This window comes from Littorina saxatilis, linkage group LG16 (genome assembly GCF_037325665.1).
Source record: "Littorina saxatilis isolate snail1 linkage group LG16, US_GU_Lsax_2.0, whole genome shotgun sequence".
Taxonomy (NCBI): Eukaryota; Metazoa; Mollusca; class Gastropoda; order Littorinimorpha; family Littorinidae; genus Littorina; species Littorina saxatilis.
Window position 1 is genome coordinate 48121259 of NC_090260.1, and position 22968 is coordinate 48144226.

Here is a 22968-nt window from a genome sequence, read left to right on the forward strand (position 1 = left end):
TTTTAGTCACCCAAGTAAATAGATCTAAAACACACTTGGGCGAGTTTTTTAAAAGCGTATTTGAAGCCTGCGAATGTTGTGCTTACAAATCATTTCGGGGGCACCTTTCAGTCTATACGTACAAACAAACAAAGTACATGGAACGAAAGCTGAGAGGCTGGCCTGTTGTTGTTTTGACTTCTACAAATCTCGCAGGTCTTTTAATGCACAATAGACTCAAATTTGACTCTCTCTCTCTCTCTCTCTCTCTCTCTCTCTCTCTCTCTCTCTCTCTCTCTCTCTCTCTCTCTCTCTCTCTCTCTCTCTCTCTCTCTCTCTCTTTCTCTCCTCTCTCTTTTCAAGCAAGTGTAGATGACACAGTATCGAAGGAATGCAGTACACTTACCCCAGCCCATATGAATGATAAAGTTTCGAATCAATACATATAGGCACAGTTGAAATAAAGCGCTTTTTGTCACGGTACCCCTCAACATGGACGCTAAATCCTCTCATTTTCTGCTGCTCATGCGTTTCACACCTGCATCTGTAGAAATAACATAACACAAGAGATACGCCAGGTAACAAAACAACCTGTTGTGGATGAATAAATGATTTTTTCTTCTTCTCGTATGTAAAAGTTGCCAAGCTGCGCCTATTCTGAATTTGTGACGACTTTTTAATTGACACCTGACGTTGTTGTCTGGTCGATTTGGGGGGTACCCTTATTTCGGCGGCGGTCACGTGATACTTAAAACAGAAATCTTTGATCCGAAAAGTGTGCAAGGTAGCCAAATGAAGGGCCTTTAATGGCATATAAAGTGAAATGACACGGGAATGAATGTTTTAGTTGGGGTACGAAAATTGGTGCAATATTTTTTTAACAGAAACTGCAACAAAGGCATGGCAACAGGTAAGATAACTGGGGAGGAAGAGAATGAGTGCCAGAGCACATAGACTTTTTAAGAGTATGCTTGCGAATGAAATCTTTGGAGATTTCTAATGACACACACACACAGTACTCATATACACAGTAAACACAAACACACACACACATCATTCACACACACTCCAAGCCCAATATGCAAGTGACAGGCATTTTGTTATGTCCTGTTTTATGCAAACATACATCAATAGTCTCCTTGCTTGCAGGTCGAACAACAATTAAGGATTCACTGATTAGGAATATGCAGCATTTTGACAAACTTAACTTTTATCTGTAACTCATTGTCTCCCAGGTACGGATATATCCGTACCCACTCATATGGCTCTATCTGACCAGGTACGGATATATCTGCTCAGACTGTTAGCTTTAGTCGCTTCCTGTAACGTCCATCTGACGCCTGCATTCCAGCGTGTTGATACACAGTTACTACACAGTTACTACAATTCTGAGTGACCTGCTGCAGCACAGATGGTCTCGGCAAAAAAAACCTTGGTCAACATAGGTGGGGTAGAAAGTGTTAAATATTTTCATCTTAACTGTGACCAAAGAAGTTTTTTTAAGTCCACAAATTGCTTCCGGTAAAAAAGAATAATAGGGAATAAGTGAAAATGAAACACTTCTACTAATGTATAGTTCTCCCTAGCACAATTGTAATGGACTTAGCTGGAAATTACTTTGCAATAAAATCTTCTTCTTCTTCTTCTTCTTCTTCTGCGTTCGTGGGCTGAAACTCCCACGTACACTCGTGTTTTTTGCACGAGTGGAATTTTACGTGTATGACCGTTTTTTACCCCGCCATTTAGGCAGCCATACGCAGTTTTCGGAGGAAGCATGCTGGGTATTTTCGTGTTTCTATAACCCACCGAACTCTGACATGGATTACAGGATCTTTTTCGTGCGCACTTGGTCTTGTGCTTGCGTGTACACACGGGGGTGTTTGGACACCGAGGAGAGTCTGCACACAAAGTTGACTCTGAGAAATAAATCTCTCGCCGAACGTGGGGACGAACTCACGCTGACAGCGGCCAACCGGATACAAATCCAGCGCGCTACCGACTGAGCTACATCCCCGCCCGGCAATAACATCGATAGCAATTATTTTCATAATGTTTACAGGACGCTTTCTCCTACATGTATAACAGTAAATGTGTGGTCAATTAATGGACAAAGAGTGCAGTCCAAGGCCATCTGCCAACATGTTGATGTACTGGGAATAAGATAAAGAAATTCAAACATGTGGGTAACAGGTTGTGTCAAAAACTACAGACCATATTGATAGGATCCGCTTGTTCACCAATATACCTGACATTTCAGTATCCTGATCAATTTCCTCCCCATATTTAAAGTCTTAGGTATGACCCGGCCGGGGTTCGAACCCACGACCTCCCGATCACGGGGCGGACGCCTTACCACTAGGCCAACCGTGCCGGTGCTGTTTCACTGTAGCAACGTCAACATGAAGCGTTTTTGTACAACAACATTGTCTCTACCCTCTGACATATATGGATTCCTTTGTCACGAACTGATACATTTTCGTGGTCTGTGCTCAAAAACATTTAAAAGGCCACGCGATTTGTATAAACCTCCCAACGGTGTCACTAAAACTCGAAAAGACACGAAAAGACGCGAAAAGACAGCAAATAGACACGAAAAGACACGAAAAGACAGCAAATAGACACGAAAAGACACGAAAAGACAGCAAATAGACACGAAAAGACAGCAAATAGACACGAAAAGACAGCAAATAGACACGAAAAGACACGAAAAGACAGCAAATAGACACGAAAAGACACGAAAAGACAGCAAATAGACACGAAAAGACACGAAAAGACAGCAAATAGACACGAAAAGACAGCAAATAGACACGAAAAGACAGCAAATAGACACGAAAAGACACGAAAAGACAGCAAATAGACACGAAAAGACACGAAAAGACAGCAAATAGACACGAAAAGACAGCAAATAGACACGAAAAGACAGCAAATAGACACGAAAAGACACGAAAAGACAGCAAATAGACACGAAAAGACAGCAAATAGACACGAAAAGACAGCAAATAGACACGAAAAGACAGCAAATAGACACGAAAAGACAGCAAATAGACACGAAAAGACAGCAAATGGATACGAAAAGACAGCAAATAGACACGAAAAGACACGAAAAGACAGCAAATAGACACGAAAAGACACGAAAAGACAGCAAATAGACACGAAAAGACACGAAAAGACAGCAAATAGACACGAAAAGACACGAAAAGACAGCAAATAGACACGAAAAGACACGAAAAGACAGCAAATAGACACGAAAAGACACGAAAAGACAGCAAATAGACACGAAAAGACAGCAAATAGACACGAAAAGACACGAAAAGACAGCAAATAGACACGAAAAGACAGCAAATAGACACGAAAAGACAGCAAATAGACACGAAAAGACAGCAAATAGACACGAAAAGACACGAAAAGACAGCAAATAGACACGAAAAGACAGCAAATAGACACGAAAAGACAGCAAATAGACACGAAAAGACAGCAAATAGACACGAAAAGACAGCAAATAGACACGAAAAGACACGAAAAGACAGCAAATAGACACGAAAAGACAGCAAATAGACACAAAAAGACGCACATAGATCAAAGGGCAGACACCATGCAGGGACGTAACAAGTCGTGTTTGACGTCGCTTTTGATGTCACCCGGATGTCCACAACCAGAGTTGTGTCCCTTGAGTCCATTTTAGCTGAGCTGGATCACGATTTTTGAGGTTTATTGGCAAAGTAAAGGACTTTTTGTAATACATCAAGAGAAAAAGCTGATTAGACTTTTGATGCAATAACTTTTGACAAAAGTGTTTGGGTTATTCGACCGCCAGTAATAGCTCTTATTCCCCCCTCTGCTTCTTTACCTCTGTAAACTTGTAGGGGTAGTTATTTTTCGATAATGACCCAGCAACCAAACAAATAACGACCCAGCAACAGCCTGAATCCTCGATAGTGCAATGGGTTGAGAGGTTGTTCTGTTTCGGTACTACTTTTTGCGACTGAAAAGTTCCGAACGCTCTAATGTACGAAGTATACATCTCTGGAGCAAACAATACAAACATACCGCATTTAAATTAACAACTACAGGCCTGAACACATGAATCTCCACATAAAATCCATGACGGTTCGGTTGTTTTCTGAATCTAGATCTGCCGTGCTCAAACCGTTCATCACAAGCAATTTCCCAAGGCAAGTAACTCATACTTTGTCTAGCGACAAGAGTAGTTCCCCTTCTTTTCACTCAGTTCCTTCGACAACAGACTGCAATCCGACGGTCAGTTTTCAACAATATTTCATTTAATAAACAGATCACACGCAACCAAATGCACACATCTCATCAATTTAAACAACATAAAGGGGTTTCATACACTATTTTCCCCAGAAAACTGAACTTCATACAGTTTTTAACGTTGGAACACGGGTGCAAAAGTTCGTCTGCTAGTCCCATTTGACGAAAAAACATTATCCTAAGCCATACCAAAACATATACAGAACACACAATATCTGCCTTTGCCGCCACAGCAGAATAACAGCATATCTGTGTACTTGATTTTAGCCCAAAATAGGAAAACTGACAAGAAGTGTTAACAGAATGGAATGATTTGCACGGAACTATACAACCGCGCATGAATCGATCGCCTGCGCAGGTTGACTGGTTGAGAGAATAGGATTCGATCAAACTTTCGCAAAAAAACTCCTCTTTTCTTTGAATAACTGAAGAAAGGAGGAATAAAGCTAAAGCTCGCATTTTTCATGATCCGCTAACTTCGACCATTATTTTTAATAATCACTGAGACTCGGCATGTAACCTCTACGTATTTTGCCATTTATTTATTCTTCATTATTTGTGATATTGCTTTTATTTGAAGGAGAAACAAAAATTAAAAATAGTTTCAGTCGGTTTTTTATGTCTTTTCACATATTCGTGTCTTTTCGCGTCTTTTCGCGTCTTTTCGCGTCTTTTCGCGTCTTTTCGCGTCTTTTCGTGTCTTTTCGAGTTTTAGTGACACCCCCTCCCAACAGTGTGCATACCAAGCTCTAGCCACACAAGTGCAACGCATGTGGAAAAGTATACGCCAGTAGCAGGTCATTGGAATCGTCGCAGCATGTATGTCACATAGAAACCATGGTAACGCACAAGTGTCCCTGGCCTTCTTGTGGAAAGACATTTGCAAAAAGAAAGTACATGCTGGATCATGAAAAAAAGTCACACGGGGGAAACTAGCTACAGCTGTGAGAGGTGTTTGGTGGGTTTTAAGTTTCGCGAGCAAATTCGTCGCCATCTGAGAAAATGTTTTGAGTAGATGTTACGTTTACTTGTTGTGGGCCACTGCACTTCCATTTACGAACTTTTTGTTTTTTAACAGGAGCCTTACAATCGAGCGTTTTATTTTTTTCATTCTGTAGAAAAGACTGTTTCTACACTTCAAATGTGCAACTAAGCTGCTGATTTTCGTTTTCAATTGGAGCCTGACGAGCGTTTTGTGTGTATTATTTTGTTTTGTTTTGTAGAAATGTCTGTTTCTATTCTTCCAATGTGCAACTAAGCTACTGATTGAGCAATGATTTTATTGGCAATGTAGAACAATTAATTTGCTTTGATTAAAATCTCCTTTAATTTCTACCCCCTTCACACACACACACACACACACACACACACACACACACACACACACACACACACACACACACACACACACACACACATACACCTACATACACACACACACCTACTTCTTCACTTGAAATTGCTGGAATATTTATTTTCTTTGCATCTTCAAACACGATTTAACTTTTAAGTGTGTGGTTTCTTTCGCAATAAAAATTTTAACATGCTTTTGAAGAATTGATGGGACCACTTTGAAATGTGTCCGTACGTATGATCTTTTTCCAGTCTGTGAATTTAGTGTGAGAACCCGTATTGTAAGTTCGTTGTCACTATGGGCATTAACAGCGTGGTTAATAACATCTTCAAAGAGCTCATGATCAGAGTGACCATAGTAGCATATGAAATCTATGTGTTTAACTGTAATAAAGAAAGAACAAACCTGCGTTACTTGACTTTAATGCAAAAACCTCCAACTACTGTCACGTAAAACTAGCTAAAAAATACATGAAAATGGAGGTTAGAGAAAAGTTTCAATGCCTGGGGCACGTAACAAGGGAAGACTGGAGCCCGTAACTGTCAGAAAATGGAAAAATCTGAGGTGCACATGAGTACACTTTTATTGTGTTCTCTTACTTCTTCACGACACATCTAGTCATTATGCCCTTTTCCCCTAAAGTTAAAGAGAGTCTAAAAAATCAGTTTTTGTGGATAGCATACCAATGGACTGCGTATCTTTAGTGTTTATACCATTTTTTCTCTCCAACGTAGTCACATTTTCGTTGAAATCAAGTTTTCTTGAGTGGTTGTGCTTAAACAAAATGCCTAACATTTAAACAAAAACACTGCTTAGTGCAGAAAACATTCACAATCATAACTGAACTAATCTGTTTTTAGTACGCTTCTGATTCTTTTCTGTAATACAATTTTAGCCAGCATACATTCACACCGCTTTCGCCTCCTGGGTACAAAGTAGGGCGTAACAACCGTCTCACCTGGGTACGTATATTGGGCGTAACGTGTCTCAACCGTGTATGTTACCTGATTGTTATTTTAACTGTTCATATTTTCCTACTTTAAGGTCTGCAGAGGACGCTCAAGTCGATCTTTCACTGGATTTCTGTAGCATACATTTCCCTAGGTTGCCCTGGGGAAAATCAAAGATGGCGGCCAGGAGCCGATTGCCGCTTCACGACTTTAGAGTTCTATTTTTTCCCTAATATCAATAGAATACTTATATTTATAGGGCAGACCTTAATGTGTGAACTGTCTCACTTTGAACAGTTATACATTTTATGAGTAGAGCTTCGGGTTGCAAATTAATCGCACATGTGTTGTCACGCAGCGCTTCCTCTTCGAACAGAATTTCTCTGCGTAACGTCTAAACCGCGAAATGTACAACACGCACTGTTGAGTTTCGTTGTGCGCGCGCATCCGAGCGGTCAAGAGAAAATGAAGTGGCGAAAGGAAGGTGGTGGGCTTTTTCGTCTCTATAAAACTACCTAGTGACAGTGACAGTGTCGACAGCAGTTTGTGAAAGCCACGTCTCATCTGATGACTGTTGTTAACATCAGAAGAAAGACAGGTGAGCTGGTGATTAAGCTTCTGTGATTTATTTACTCCGTGAAGATCGATGACATACACTGAGCACAAAAAGTTAAGGATATTTTTTTCCGTGGTATAGCCCAGATGTTAAACAGCAGTTTTTTGGTCAGAAATATACGTGTATTTGAAGATCAGTCTTTCTTCTGCTCTGTGATTTATTTACACCATGAAGATCGATGACATAACTAGGATTCGGATATCAAGAGTGAAAGCATATCCGACAAAGTGATATGATTCGAGAATGTAGAAACAGAGGCATCCTGAACTCAGGTCAAAAATGAGTTACTTCCCTTCGGGTTTCATTCTATCCCTGACAGGATGCCTTGGTTTTCTTTCTGTGGGTAAGAAATCGATTTTTTTAAACATATTTAGATCTTTTCGTAATGTGTTATGGATATAAGGAGATTCGCGATCGTCTATAATGATTTTTCATGGTGTTGTGTAATTCAGTGTAACTTACAAAGGAATTGATATGTAAGACAGTTTCAAGCGAGCTATCTTTCGCGGATGTATTTGTTGTGCAAACAACTCTAAAGTGTCACGTGATAATCAACTTTGGCTTCGGCGCGCGCCGGAGCAGACGATTTCTCCTGTAACCAGTTGAGAGTGATGCAACCATATATCACGGTCTCCTTCCGACAGCAGTCTCAAAATTTCGACTTGTTTTGACCTTAGAACGATGACTTTATCATAACTGTGAAGAACAGAACGGAGATGACTGTCGAAGTCGGCCAATCTGCAATCATTTTCGTCTCGCGAACACTGATCTCAAATTTAGATCAGTGCTCGCGAAAAACATATGGGAGATAACTCTGTATTCTTGTTTTGATAGATTCGCGCAATAATTCAGCATACTGTCAGAGAGAAACTGGCAATAGCCGTGGACCTATGATTATCAGAATGAAAGTGGCGATTGCCGTGGACCGATGGTTATCAGAATGAAACAGAGGAGCCACTTTCTGCAAAACATTCACACGAACACAATCATAGAAATCCGCATGCAACCACCAGTGACGTCACACAGGGTTTACACGTGCTTACACCTGGTGACGCAGTAACTCACGAGGCCTTGCAAAGGGCACGTTTACACTGTGTTGAAGTAGATTCAATGAGCACCTAATTAATTTGCCTTTAAAACAAAATAAGGTAACAACAATCGTAATGGTCCCGGTGCAGGGCACCATTGTACGGGAAAAAAAATGAACACTGATAGAAAAACGCCTGACATAAATGGCCAAAACGAAGTACCAAGGTACCCCAAATGATCTATAGCTGTGTTTACTGCTCGCCGTGAGAGGGCTGGCCAGTTTGTTTGTTTGTTTGTTTGCTTAACGCCCAGCCGACCACGAAGAGCCATATCAGGGCGGTGCTGCTTTGACATATAACATGCGCCACACACAAGACAGAAGTCGCAGCACAGGCTTCATGTCTCACCCAGTCACATTATTCTGACACCGGACCAACCAGTCCTAGCACTAACCCCATAATGCCAGACGCCAGGCGGAGCAGCCACTAGATTGCCAATTTTAAAGTCTTAGGTATGACCCGGCCGGGGTTCGAACCCACGACCTCCCGCTCACTAGGGCGGACGCCTTACCACTAGGCCACCTTGTTGCGGTGTGTGTGTGTGTGTGTGTGTGTGTGTGTGTGTGTGTGTGTGTGTGTGTGTGTGTGTGTGTGTGCGTAGAGCGAGAATGCATAGAAATTACGTCATGAGCAAGGGAGATCATCATTTACTCTGTGTGTGTCTCCGCCGCCTACATTCCAACGTGGAATTTTGAAGGCAGGGAGCTCATGATCATCCGTTTGCAGCAAAGTATAGCCGTGTGTATTTGGGTTTTGTCCAGCAACTATGGCAGAGCAGAAAGCAAAGCAGTTTCTTGAGCAAAGTCCAGCCGAAGACGCGGCAGCATATGCCAGAAACTACAAGGCGCACCATGAGGGCATCACACCCCGGGAATCAATCATCGCCTATGACCAGTGGGCCACTTATGACCAGGTATGGTTACCGGTGATTTTAAAGCTGCACAAGTATATATATATATATGTATCAGTTTTGACAAACTAAGGGCACGCCGTCCAACTTCATCCAAGACTCGCGTAGAAAGGGCCCACGAACACAGAAAGTAGCAGGCCACTAAACAGGCGCCTAAACAGGCCCCTAAACAGGCCTCTAAACAGGCCACTAAACAGGCCACTAAACAGGCTTCTAAACAGGCCCTTAAACAGGCCTCTAAACAGGCCACTAAACAGGCCTCTAAACAGGTCACTAAACAGGCCTCTAAACAGGTCACTAAACGGGCCTCTAAACAGGCCACTAAACAGGCCTCTAAACATGCCACTAAACAGGCCTCTAAACAGGTCTCTAAACAGGCCTTTAAACAGGCCACTAAACAGGCCTCTAAACAGGTCTCTAAACAGGCCACTAAACATGACTCTAAACAGGCCACTAAACAGGCCACTAAATAGGCCTTTAAACCTAATATGGACATTAGGTGCATGACGTGTTGGGGTTGCACGATATAATTGAAACCCACTCCGATATCAGTAAGGTATAACGATACAGTTGTTCGATATATCTAGAGCACAGATACAATGAGTAATGCCGACAGAGGACAGTTACTGAACGTTTCAGCTCCAGGTGCTCGGAGCCCCTGGTATAGTGCTTTCAGTCATGCCTCTCTAAACTCTGCAAAGAAATTATTACATCCATTTTCGTACCCCAACTAAAACATTCATTCCCGTGTCATTTCGTTCACACTGTCTATGCCATATAAGGCCCTCCACTTGGCTATCTGGTTCACTTTTCGGATCAAAGATTTCTGTTAAAGGTGTCACCTTCCCGCCGCCGAAGTAAGGGTAATACCGTATCCCCAAAATCGACCTGAAAAAACGTCAGGTACCAATGAAAAAATGGACACAAATGCAGAATAGGCTTTTACCCACAAGGAGAACGCTAAATCAACTATTTATCCAGAACAGGTTGTTTTGTTAAGCTATCTTGCGTATCATGACAAAAAGCGCTGTAATTCCGCACTGACTGAGTGGATTGATTTGAAACTTCCAGGATCTTATGTCTACATACGAGACGAAATTTCGGTAACATTTCGCATCGTTACATATATTTGTTAATCTTCCGGAAAATGTTCAAAAACTTGTTATAGGTTTGTCAAAAAGTGCAGGACTATTACATGCATACAGATAAATGGTTGTTACAAATACTGCTAAAGTTTCATTTAAAAACAATCACTAGTTTACGTTTGCCAGTCCTGTAAACACGACCCATTTTGGGTGATGATTGCAGTGTTTCAGCGCTGTCCTGTCATCCGTCATTTTGTGAGCGATTAAGGCTGTCAACAGAACCTTCCATTTGTTTACATTGACTTATAGAGAATACTACATGGCTTGCTGTGTCGTACCAGATTTACACGAGTTGTTTTTTTAAATACTGAACTGCGAGCGAAAGCGAGCTGTTCACTATTTGAAAAAGCAACGAGTGTAAATCTGGTAAGACACAGCAAGCCATGTAAACTCAGAGGCAAAAGAAACGCAAATGCTGCAGTGAAGATGGCTTGCCCATGAATTTTAATGTCGAATTAATTATTTCGGGTTAACAATAACAAGGAAACGAATTGACCGATACAAAAACCATACGGAAAAGTGTATTGGGATGAGAGCATGACGTGCCATGTTCCACTGAACACTGTTTGAAGACTGTTGAAAGTCAAAAGCGTGTTGCTCCTCCCTGGGCGTTGATGACTGTGGCGCACCTCCGGTACATGGAGAGGACGAGGTGATTAATTTGCTGCTGAGGGACCTGAGCCCACACCTGGGTCACGGCAGCACGCAGTTCTGCTGCTGTGCGGGGTCTCCGGGCAAGGGCATTAATCCTTCTTTGCATGATGTCCCAAAAGTGTTCGATTGGGTTGAGATCCGGTGGTCCAATTAAGGAACAATTCATATAACCAGTCTTTCCCTCTAGCAGTTGAGAGAGAGAGAGAGAGAGAGAGAGAGAGAGAGAGAGAGAGAGAGAGAGAGAGAGAGAGAGAGAGAGAGAGGGAGAGAGAGAGAGAGAGAGAGAGAGAGAGAGGGAGAGAGAGAGAGAGAGAGAGAGAGAGCGAGAGAGAGAGAGAGCGAGAGAGAGAGAGTTAGTGAGAGAGAGAGAGAGTGAGAGAGAGAGAGAGAGAGAGAGAGAGAGAGAGAGAGAGAGAGAAAGGCGAGTGTATGGGTGCATGGGTGGCTCGGAAGGAAAGAGACATATAAATACATGTAGAGGGAGGCAGATGTGATTGTAATGCAGTGTGTGAAAGTGAATCAATAAAGATTTGTCATTAATTTTTTTATTTTATTTTTTTATTTCAGGATCTAAACAATGATCGGTACAGGGGACCAGTGCTGGCAGCTGAAGCCGTGGCCCCGTTTTTCCCAGTAGAGCGAGAGAGCAAGCTGATCATGGACGTGGCCTGTGGCACTGGGAGGGTCGCCGAGGAGGTACGTGTGCCAACTTCTTCTTCTTCTTCTTCTTCTTCTTCTTCTTCTTTGTTCATGGGCCGACACTCCCACGTACACTCATGTTTTTTGCACGAGTGGATATTTTACGTGTATGCCCGTTTTTACCCCGCCATTCAGGCAGCATACGCCGATTCCGGGGGAAGTAAGCCGGGGTAGTTTCGTGTTTCTATATCCCACCGAACTCTGACGTGGATTACAGGATCTTTTCCGTGCGCTTTTGGTCTTGTGCTTGCGAGTACGTCCCATCATTTGAAAGCGTCTGCCTGAGCACGGATGTGCCGGAGACTGCATATTACCAGTACCGGGAGGAGCATGGGACTTTACAGCATGCACACCTGTTGTTGTGTTGTGCCGGAGACTGCATATTACCAGTACCGGGAGGAGCATGGGACTTTACACCATGCACAACTGTTGTTGTGTTGTGCCGGAGACTGCATATTACCTGTACCGGGAGGGGCATGGGACTTTACACCATGCACAACTGTTGTTGTGTTGTGCCGGAGACTGCATATTACCAGTACCGGGAGGGGCATGGGACTTTACAGCATGCACAACTGTTGTTGTAGTGTGCCGGAGACTGCATATTACCAGTACCGGGAGGGGCATGGGACTTTACAGCATGCACAACTGTTGTTGTAGTGTGCCGGAGACTGCATATTACCAGTACCGGGAGGAGCATGGGACTTTACAGCATGCACACCTGTTGTTGTAGTGTGCCGGAGACTGCATATTACCAGTACCGGGAGGAGCATGGGACTTTACAGCATGCACACCTGTTGTTGTAGTGTGCCGGAGACTGCATATTACCAGTACCGGGAGGAGCATGGGACTTTACAGCATGCACAACTGTTGTTGTAGTGTGCCGGAGACTGCATATTACCAGTACCGGGAGGGGCATGGGACTTTACAGCATGCACAACTGTTGTTGTGTTGTGCCTTTCTTGCACTTGAACCTCTCAAAGCTGAAGGCTGTGTGGATTTAGCTGATCCTCATTTTGATCAAACAACAAAGAGAGGACAACAGTTTCCTTCTGAGGGCTTCATCTTATCGTGTGTTCGTGAGCGCCAGATGTTGGAGATGTTGGAGGTGTTGGAGATGTTGGAGATGTTGGAGATGTTGGAGGTGTTTTCAGAAGGTGATCAAATGAAGCCACAACTTTGTGCCACTGTGCTCCATAGCATGCATACCCCGTTGTGCCTTCTTGTGCAGGGTGACCCAACAACAATACCACCCATTAAAATGCTGTAATAACTCTCACATCTGTTCAGGGTGACCCAACAACAATACCACCCATTAAAATGCTGTAATAACTCTCACATCTGTTCAGGGTGACCCAACAACAATACCACCCATTAAAATGCTGTAATAACTCTCACATCTGTTCAGGGTGACCCAACAACAATACCACCCATTAAAAGGCTGTAATAACTCTCACATCTGTTCAGGGTGACCCAACAACAATACCACCCATTAAAAGGCTGTAATAACTCTCACATCTGTTCAGGGTGACCCAACAACAATACCACCCATTAAAAGGCTGTAATAACTCTCACATCTGTTCAGGGTGACCCAACAACAATACCACCCATTAAAAGACTGTAATAACTCTCACATCTGTTCAGGGTGACCCAACAAAACTACCACCCATTAAAAGGCTGTAATAACTCTCACATCTGTTCAGGGTGACCCAACAAAACTACCACCCATTAAAAGACTGTAATAACTCTCACATCTGTTCAGGGTGACCCAACAAAACTACCACCCATTAAAAGGCTGTAATAACTCTCACATCTGTTCAGGGTGACCCAACAACAATACCACCCATTAAAAGGCTGTAATAACTCTCACATCTGTTCAGGGTGACCCAACAACAATACCACCCATTAAAAGGCTGTAATAACTCTCACATCTGTTCAGGGTGACCCAACAACAATACCACCCATTAAAATGCTGTAATAACTCTCACATCTGTTCAGGGTGACCCAACAAAAATACCACCCATTAAAATGCTGTAATAACTCTCACATCTGTTCAGCGAATGACTTTATACTTGGTGTACATTAGCATGAGATGTGGGATAATAAGTGTACACCGTGTTAAGTGTGAAGGTTAACAATGGTTTGATGTTTACGCTTTTGAAAACTTGTTGTTCAAAATCGGATATTGCTACAAAAGTAGGAGGCTTGACACCGAGCAGCAGCCACATTCATTCGACATAAACCGTCCCAACGTCCTGTTATTGTGGTTTGACACCGAGCAGCAGCCACATTCATTCGACATAAACCGTCCCAACGTCCTGTTATTGTGGTTGAGGGAAATAACGAGATGTCCAGTCAAGGATGCGCACACACTGACTGCGGTTTGGCAGGTACGAGGCGAACCACCTGATTGCAATGCCTGTGATGCCAAGCGTGACTTCAAGTCTCAGGCGAACCACCTGATTGCAATGCCTGTGATGCCAAGCGTGACTTCAAGTCTCAGGCGAACCACCTGATTGCAATGCCTGTGATGCCAAGCGTGACTTCAAGTCTCAGGCGAACCACCTGATTGCAATGCCTGTTATACCAAGCGTGACTTCAAGTCTCAGGCGAACCACCTGATTGCAATGCCTGTTATACCAAGCGTGACTTCAAGTCTCAGGCGAACCACCTGATTGCAATGCCTGTGATGCCAAGCGTGACTTCAAGTCTCCAAAGAAGGATACTGTGGTCTATAGTGTCAAAAGCGGCCGACAGGTCAAGCAACGCCAGCAAAGAGATTAGCCTATCGTCAATGTTTAACAGTAGGCCGTTCATGACCCAACGGACCGCAGTTTCAGTACTACGATTTTTCCGGTAAGCGGACTGGTATGTCTCAAGTATATTGTTCGCACAAAAATGTTCCTGTAGCTGAAGCATTACAGCTTTTTCAAGAATTATAGAAATGAAAGAGAGAGTTGAGACAGGTCTGTAATTCGTTAGACTAGCTTGGTCAAGGTTTGGCTCTTTGAGAAGTGGTCTGACCTTGGCCTGCTAGAGGTCATCATCGACCACACACCGCTGATGGCTTTGTGAATTATGTTCTTGTACTTTTGACTGTTTAGCTGCGGAAGCTGGGATTTCACAAGATGCATGGTCTTGATTCACTTGTACTTTTGACTGTTTAGCTGCGGAAGCTGGGATTTCACAAGATGCATGGTCTTGATTCACTTGTACTGTTGACTGTTTAGCTGCGGAAGCTGGGATTTCACAAGATGCATGGTCTTGATTCACTTGTACTGTTGACTGTTTAGCTGCGGAAGCTGGGATTTCACAAGATGCATGGTCTTGATCCAAGCTCGGGGATGCTGCAGAAAGCACGACTAAAGAATCTCTACGAGAAAGACTTTTGTTATTACGTGGATAGCAAACGTCTTCCCATAGATGATGGTAAGTTATGTAGTCGTGAATTCCTTGTACGTGTGTATATGTTCATTATGAATATTATTATAATTTGATGATGATGATTATTATTATCATTATTTAAGTTATTGAAACATCACAGAGCGCATCACATCACAATGAAGCATTCAAAACAGTTTTGTATCGCACCTCCGCAACGCCTGGGTCGGAATGAAATTGCTTCCGTGTTGGAGACTATACGAGGTATGATCCAAACAAAATGATCAAATGTGATTTTCGCAAAGACTGTTTGGCGTATCTGGCCTAAACTACAGCAGTCATTAGAATTACTCTCCTCCTACATCGATGCAAAGTCAGAAGTGTCTAAGCTAATCAGAAAAGGCCTTAAGGTGGCCTTATTTGGGGTTGCTTTTGAGCTCTGATTTGACGGCTTTCTCGAGTTCCTGTGTGCAGTAGCACCTTTTGGCAAAAAGTCTGTTTTTCAAAGATGGTATAACCAGAACTCACAAGGGGTGAAATCAGGTATGAAAAATGTGTGAGGCAAAAATGGGATTATTTGGTCTTTTACGAATGGAGTTAGAGCCCTTTATTGTGGAGACTGACAAGGAGAAGGGCAGTCTGGGTTTCGCAGTTTGGTCGGTGATTGCTAAACTCGTAAGCAAGTTTGGGTAAAAAGGTTTCTGCGTAGTACGTGACAATGACAGTGCTGTTAGTAGACAGAATATCGACAGCAACCTTCGTGGTCGAAGAATACAGCGAATAGCCCTGTTTCTGCTTTGAAAACCTCTGGTCATTTTGGTCTAGACACGCTTTGTTTCTGTGTTCTCTGGCAATAAAGTAGAAGGAAACTAAATTCTCATAATCAGTGACTACAGTAACAACAAATTTGGGTCTACAGCCGCACTCGCCTAAACGAAACACGCTTAAGCAAAAAACTCGGATATCTGAAACCAAAACTAATTCCCCGCCAGACCCCCCCTCTTTGTAAGACTATTTCGAATTCGGTTAAGCCAAACTCTGTCAAAAAAGAGCTAACTCAAACACGGTCATCTCAAACGTGATTTTGACAGATAAGCCAAACTCTAAACACTGTCGGAGAGACATTTTTGTTCGTTTTTCCTTGAAAAACACGTCAGGACGATAAACATATTTCGTCACGGCTATAATTATCCTACGAAAACGAACACGTCACCTGTTTTTGAGTATGCGGGGAAACTGATGACGCGTGCCACATTGACCAAGAAATACACGTGTCACGTGATGCGACGTTAAAATCCTTGCGGCTGCCAGCATGTTCGAAACAATTGTTGCAGTGTTCAAAAACGAGTGGCTCTCATACAAACCTATTTTTCCAATCGAAGGAAGAGATCTTTGTGAAGAGCAAATCTACCTGAGGAATGTATGTGCTCATTTTGAGCGAGTGGTGAAGATCAAACTACAATAAACATGCAGCGAAACAAAACATTTGCCTACAATCTATGTTTACGGAGATTTGATCTTGATTTATGACCACAGAGACAAATTAATTAATTGTCTAATTTTGTTTCTTTTCTTTCTTTAATGGAGAGGGTTTCATTAAACAGTACTTGGAATCCTTTTAACAAAAGCGTATTTGCTTGTGGAATCTTTGGTTTTGTTTCTGAGATGTGTCACTGTTTTCACCATTTATTTTTACAGCTGGCTTTGAGGTATTAATAAAGCTCCACTGAAGAAAGCACTTGTTGCTTGTCACTGTTTTGATCTTATTCATTTAAGCACACACACACACACATACACACACACGCGCGCGCGCCGCGCGCACACACACACACCACGCACAGAGACAGAGACAGAGACAGAGAGAGAAACATTCCAAGTGATTTTACAACTTATCCTGAAAAAACTCGCTTAAGCAGGGTAATTTCTTGGGAAAGGTTTGGCTTATCCGAACTCGGATATGCACAAACTCGGATAAGCGAAACGATTTTTCATTCCCCGGGCGAGTTCGGCTTAAGCGTGTTTGACTGTACTGGGTTAACAACGGTTGAGCAGATCGCGTGCAAGAGGACCCTGATCGATGCCCCTTCCAATTCCCTTGTCAGCCACAGAGCCACCCATGTTGCGGCCAGCTGTTGAAGCAGAAGATCATTGTGAAGATTTCTCTGCACTGTTCCAAATAAAAGTTTAAGCTTTGCAATTAAAACTCGCATGTACACTTTTTAATCTTAGTTATTAAATGTTGACACAGCAGCTGAATTATTCTCGTTTGAATCGCTATTAGGAAGTTTTTTGACTTGTCAGAGTTATTCCCCTTTTCCCCAGTTTTGATTTCCTTTTCTTTTGTCAGATTGTAGAATATAAAACAGCTTTGATTCATGCAACGATCTTCAGCTTTGTTGACATTTTATTTGTACCATCATCCAGCTACACACACTCTTTCAAAGAAGTGAAGATTTTCATGGCACTTGACAAAAGACCCCGTTTTGAAGCACAACCTAAAAGTGACGTATTTAAAAACCTCGTCATGTATGACGTAGTAACCTAATGACGTCATCTCTTAGAGGTATACCAGTTAAATGTTTGGCCTTTCAAATGATATATTACTTTTTATGATCATATAACCGCGGTTTGATCATTTTGTTTGGATCATACCTCGTACATCACGATCATTGACTAAGCCAAAGAGTCCGGATGCGGAGGCGCACGCTCGGTATAGCCTTGACTATACGGGGTGAATACGGGGGATGAGAAGAACCTTCTCAAATCGAAAGAAGGGGCGGAGGCGCACGCTCGGTATAGCCTTGACTATACGGGGTGAATACGGGGGGTGAGAAGAACCTTCTCAAATCGAAAGAAGGGGCATAGGCGCATGAATAAGCTCTCAGGGATTGTTAGCGCACCCCCAGAGTGCAATAACAGTTTTGTTAAGTGCATTGCCATTAGCAAATCAACTGTTTCACATCAGTCATGTGACACCAGTACTTACTGACACTCATTATAATTATTATTATAAATATTATTATTATTCATGTGTGTTTGTATGGCTGTCTTTGTGTGTGTGTGTGTGTGTGTGTGTGTGTGTGTGTGTGTGTGTGTGTGTGTGTGTGTGTGTGTGTGTGTGTGTGTGTGTGTGTGTGTGTATGTATGTGTGTGTGTGTGTGTATGTATGTGTGTGTGTGTGTGTGTGTGTGTGTGTGTGTGTCTGTGTGTGTGTGTGTGTGTGTTTTCAGATGTCTACGACTGTGTGGTGGTGGCTGGAGGGTTCGGCGAGGGGCACATCCCGACAGCTGGACTTAAGGAGATCGCACGTATAGTCAGACCAGGTATTTGACAATTAAGACAAAAAAGAGTATTCTTGATTTCTTGATTGATTGAGTAAGTCACGAGGATACAAACTTTATATTGACAGACATGTAACCACACAAAATCTAATATCGTCACATAAATCAGCACGATTAAGTACAGTGGAATTCGCTCATAAGAAAGGCAAAGGGAATTACTTTTTCCTTTCTTATATCCCCGATTTTTCGTATCCGGATACCTCTGATTAAAAAAATAAAACAGTATTGTCAACTTAGCAAAAACATTATTTTGACAAATTTCGCACCTCAATCATTTTCGGGTCATTTCACTCAAACTTTCCATGCCCATTTAACCTCCACCATGGTTTGTGGGTCGTGACGACCCAGAGCCTCACAAAATCGTCTTTATCTCTGAAACTATTTGGAGTTTTTAATTGAGACTTCATGTAATCTCCAATCACCACACGACCTTCTCAGTGCCCAACGTTTGAACGATTATCTTTGTAAACAAACAAATAAATGATGACGTAATTTGAACTACACAGTCCGGATGATGTGGGTCGTGGACCCTCGTCACATTTTGGGGTCACAGCGGGGTTATGTTTGTAAAACATTTAATATTCTCTCAGTCATTTTGGGAACAAACCGGCACGGTTGGCCTAGTGGTAAGGCGTCTGCCCCGTGATCGGGAGGTCGTGGGTTCGAACCCCGGCCGGGTCATACCTAAGACTTTAACATTGGCAATCTAGTGGCTGCTCCGCCTGGCGTCTGGCATTATGGGGTTAGTGCTAGGACTGGTTGGTCCGGTGTCAGAATAATGTGACTGGGTGAGACATGAAGCCTGTGCTGCGACTTCTGTCTTGTGTGTGGCGCACGTTATATGTCAAAGCAGCACCGGCTTGATAATATGGCCCTTCGTGGTTAAGCAAACAAACAAACAAACAACATTTTGGGAACAAAAGCCTCCAAATTTCACACAATTGTAGGTGTTGATTATCAGCAGACATGACAAAAATATCTTGTTCTGTGTCTCAATGCAGACTTGTTTGTTTGATGTTGTGATCTTGTTCTGTGTCTCAGTGCAGACTTGTTTGTTTGATGTTGTTGTGATCTTGTTCTGTGTCTCAATGCAGACTTGTTTGTTTGATGTTGTTGTGATCTTGTTCTGTGTCTCAATGCAGACTTGTTTGTTTGATGTTGTTGTGATCTTGTTCTGTGTCTCAATGCAGACTTGTTTGTTTGATGTTGTTGTGATCTTGTTCTGTGTCTCAATGCAGACTTGTTTGTTTGATGTTGTTGTGATCTTGCTCTGTGTCTCAATGCAGACTTGTTTGTTTGATGTTGTCATCTTGTTCTGTGTCTCAATGCAGACTTGTTTGTTTGATGTTGTTGTCATCTTGTTCTGTGTCTCAATGCAGACTTGTGTGTTTGATGTTGTTGTCATCTTGTTCTGTGTCTCAGTGCAGACTTGTTTGTTTGATGTTGTGATCTTGTTCTGTGTCAAAATGCAGACTTGTTTGTTTGATGTTGTCATCTTGTTCTGTGTCTCAATGCAGACTTGTTTGTTTGATGTTGTTGTGATCTTGTTCTGTGTCTCAATGCAGACTTGTTTGTTTGATGTTGTTGTGATCTTGTTCTGTGTCTCAATGCAGACTTGTTTGTTTGATGTTGTCATCTTGTTCTGTGTCTCAATGCAGACTTGTTTGTTTGATGTTGTTGTGATCTTGTTCTGTGTCTCAATGCAGACTTGTTTGTTTGATGTTGTTGTGATCTTGCTCTGTGTCTCAGTGCAGACTTGTTTGTTTGATGTTGTTGTCATCTTGTTCTGTGTCTCAATGCAGACTTGTTTGTTTGATGTTGTTGTCATCTTGTTCTGTGTCACAATGCAGACTTGTTTGTGTGATGTTGTTGTCATCTTGTTGTGTGTCACAATGCAGACTTGTTTGTTTGATGTTGTCATCTTGTTCTGTGTCTCAGTGCAGACTTGTTTGTTTGATGTTGTCATCTTGTTCTGTGTCTCAATGCAGACTTGTTTGTTTGATGTTGTTGTGATTTTGTTCTGTGTCTCAATGCAGACTTGTTTGTTTGATGTTGTTGTGATCTTGTTCTGTGTCTCAATGCAGACTTGTTTGTTTGATGTTGTTGTGATCTTGCTCTGTGTCTCAATGCAGACTTGTTTGTTTGATGTTGTTGTGATCTTGTTCTGTGTCTCAATGCAGACTTGTTTGTTTGATGTTGTTGTGATCTTGTTCTGTGTCTCAATGCAGACTTGTGTGTTTGATGTTGTTGTGATCTTGTTCTGTGTCTCAATGCAGACTTGTTTGTTTGATGTTGTTGTCATCTTGTTCTGTGTCTCAATGCAGACTTGTTTGTTTGATGTTGTTGTCATCTTGTTCTGTGTCTCAATGCAGACTTGTGTGTTTGATGTTGTTGTCATCTTGTTGTGTGTCACAATACAGACTTGTGTTGTCCCCAGGAGGTCTGGTTTGCATTGTGATGCGCCAAGAGTACCTGGACCACGTGGCGGAGTACAAGGGAAGGCTGGAACCAACTATGAAAGAGATGGAATCCGCCGAACTCTGGAAAATGGTATCCAAAACAGTTGTACCTAGATATTCTTTTGACAACGATGGCGTCGTGTTCAAATTTGTCGTATGTTGATCAACGCAAGATGTAACAGAGTGTGTACCCAAATATCCGTTTGACAACGATGGCATCGTGTTCACATTTATCGTGTGTTGATACAGAATACAGAATACAGAATGTTTTATTGCCCAGGTTTGGGAACTCGTTTTGACAAATGCAGTGTTGACTCCATTCACTCTAGCCAAGCACACCCAACATACGCAGCTAAACAAAATAAATGAATTCAACATCAATCAAAAAATATACACTAACATAAACACCATAATCACTATATAACCTCAAGCGTCAGTCACAAGCACACACACACACACACACACACACACACACACACACACACACACACATGTACACACACACACACACACATACATACATACACACATACACACACATACACACACATACACACACATACACACACACACACACACACATACATACACACACACACACACATACTCACACATACACACACACACACACACACACACACACACACACACACAAGACACGTACACATCTTAGAGGGCCCCAAAGGGTTTAAAACCGTGATCGTGATTGGCGTTTTTTGACCTTTCTGTGACCGTGATTGCCGAAATTTCCATTTCTGTGATCGTGATGGGACTTTGCCCGTGATCCGTGATGACAAAAAAATCAAGTCTCGTGATCGTGATCGTCATTTGTTTTCGTGATCGTGATGGGCATTATTGCAAAGCATTTTATTTTCAACGTACATTTTTTCACAGCTGTATTACACTCTATGATCCTCTAGTCTATTCGGTAAGGAGCCAACCCCGATTGAAAGGGAAGCAACAACACATTCAGAAATATGATTTTGAGAGCGATTGCTTCCCTTTAAAAGAACCAATTACACACTGACAAAAAGAGATCCAATCAGAAGGCAAATTGCAAGAGTCTACCAAACTTCATCCAATGGAAGGGCTTCGTGCAAAAGTTTTGAGTGAAATTCGAATTCGAAGATCAAAAATGGCGTGCAGCGGTACTGTCATCGAACTTCTGTTATATTTTGTGGATTCAAGCCAGACCAAAGCAGGCGGCGAGAATGCCTTCCTTGGTGGAAAGGTCAGGCTACGGGTCGGTCTTTCTGAAGACGAAATACCAAGGTATGTTGATCTATGTTGCTCTATGACTGTTCTGAATGTAGGCAAAGATCTTGAAATTTGTTCAAGATCTTTGAGTTTGAGTGAGATCATTGACATTGTCGACATTGCCACGTCCGGCTGTCACTCGCTCAGTGTGACCTCGACTGGCTCGAGATCGAGTCTGCGTTTAGCCAAAACCGAAACTAGAAATGTGTTTTTCATCCCAGCAACGTGGACACGCTTGGCATAGATTCTAATTGTCGCTTCTTTGCATTAAGCTTGGATTTATTTTAGCGCCTGTAAACTTTAATATCAACAATGGGTTAAATTCAGAAACAATGGCGGGGAGACGCGCCAGTTTGGGTCACTTGATCCTCATGTCAAAGACGATCAAAGTCATTTTCGTTGGGGATTTTGTCAGGCATGCTACTTTTCCGGTAATTGCCGGAAATCCGATAAAGCCGTTTTCAAAATCCGGTAAAGTCAAATTTTTTCCGGTGAAGTTGAAAAATTTCCGCAAAAACGATCCGTGTGAATATCGCGCAAAGCGACCGGGCGCCGGTCTCAATGAAGCCAGCGCACAGTAGTGTTGTTTTCACCAGTTTGGAGGTGTGTTGAATGGTGGTGGGGGGAGGCTAAAATGGGATTTTTAACAAGATCACAACACTATTACAACCCCTAAAATGATGCCCAGAATGCACCAGATTGCACAGATTTTAACCGTTTTTTGAAAAAAGTTCCGGGGGGGCATGCCCCCGGACCCCCCTAGTTGGCTCGCCTGCTTCGCAGGCTCAGGCTTGTGGCTTCGCTACTGGTACTGCGCGCTTCTTTCAGGTAAAACCGTTTTTGGCCTGTAGCATTCCTGTTTTTTA

The 22968-nt window shown here is 42.5% G+C and overlaps 1 protein-coding gene across 1 annotated transcript in view; it reads left to right on the forward strand.

The window, feature by feature from the left end:
• The window catches only part of LOC138951128 (methyltransferase-like protein 27), a 24562-nt gene extending 3478 nt beyond the window's left edge, over positions 1 to 21084 (forward strand). The window contains exons 2-6 of the mRNA XM_070322774.1: positions 9021 to 9172; positions 11536 to 11664; positions 14958 to 15093; positions 18276 to 18368; positions 20824 to 21084. Coding sequence (XP_070178875.1) covers positions 9026 to 9172; positions 11536 to 11664; positions 14958 to 15093; positions 18276 to 18368; positions 20824 to 21008 — 690 coding nt within the window. The 5' untranslated portion in view covers positions 9021 to 9025 and the 3' untranslated portion in view covers positions 21009 to 21084. The remainder of the gene's footprint in view (positions 1 to 9020; positions 9173 to 11535; positions 11665 to 14957; positions 15094 to 18275; positions 18369 to 20823) is intronic.
• The last annotated feature ends 1884 nt before the right edge of the window (positions 21085 to 22968 follow it).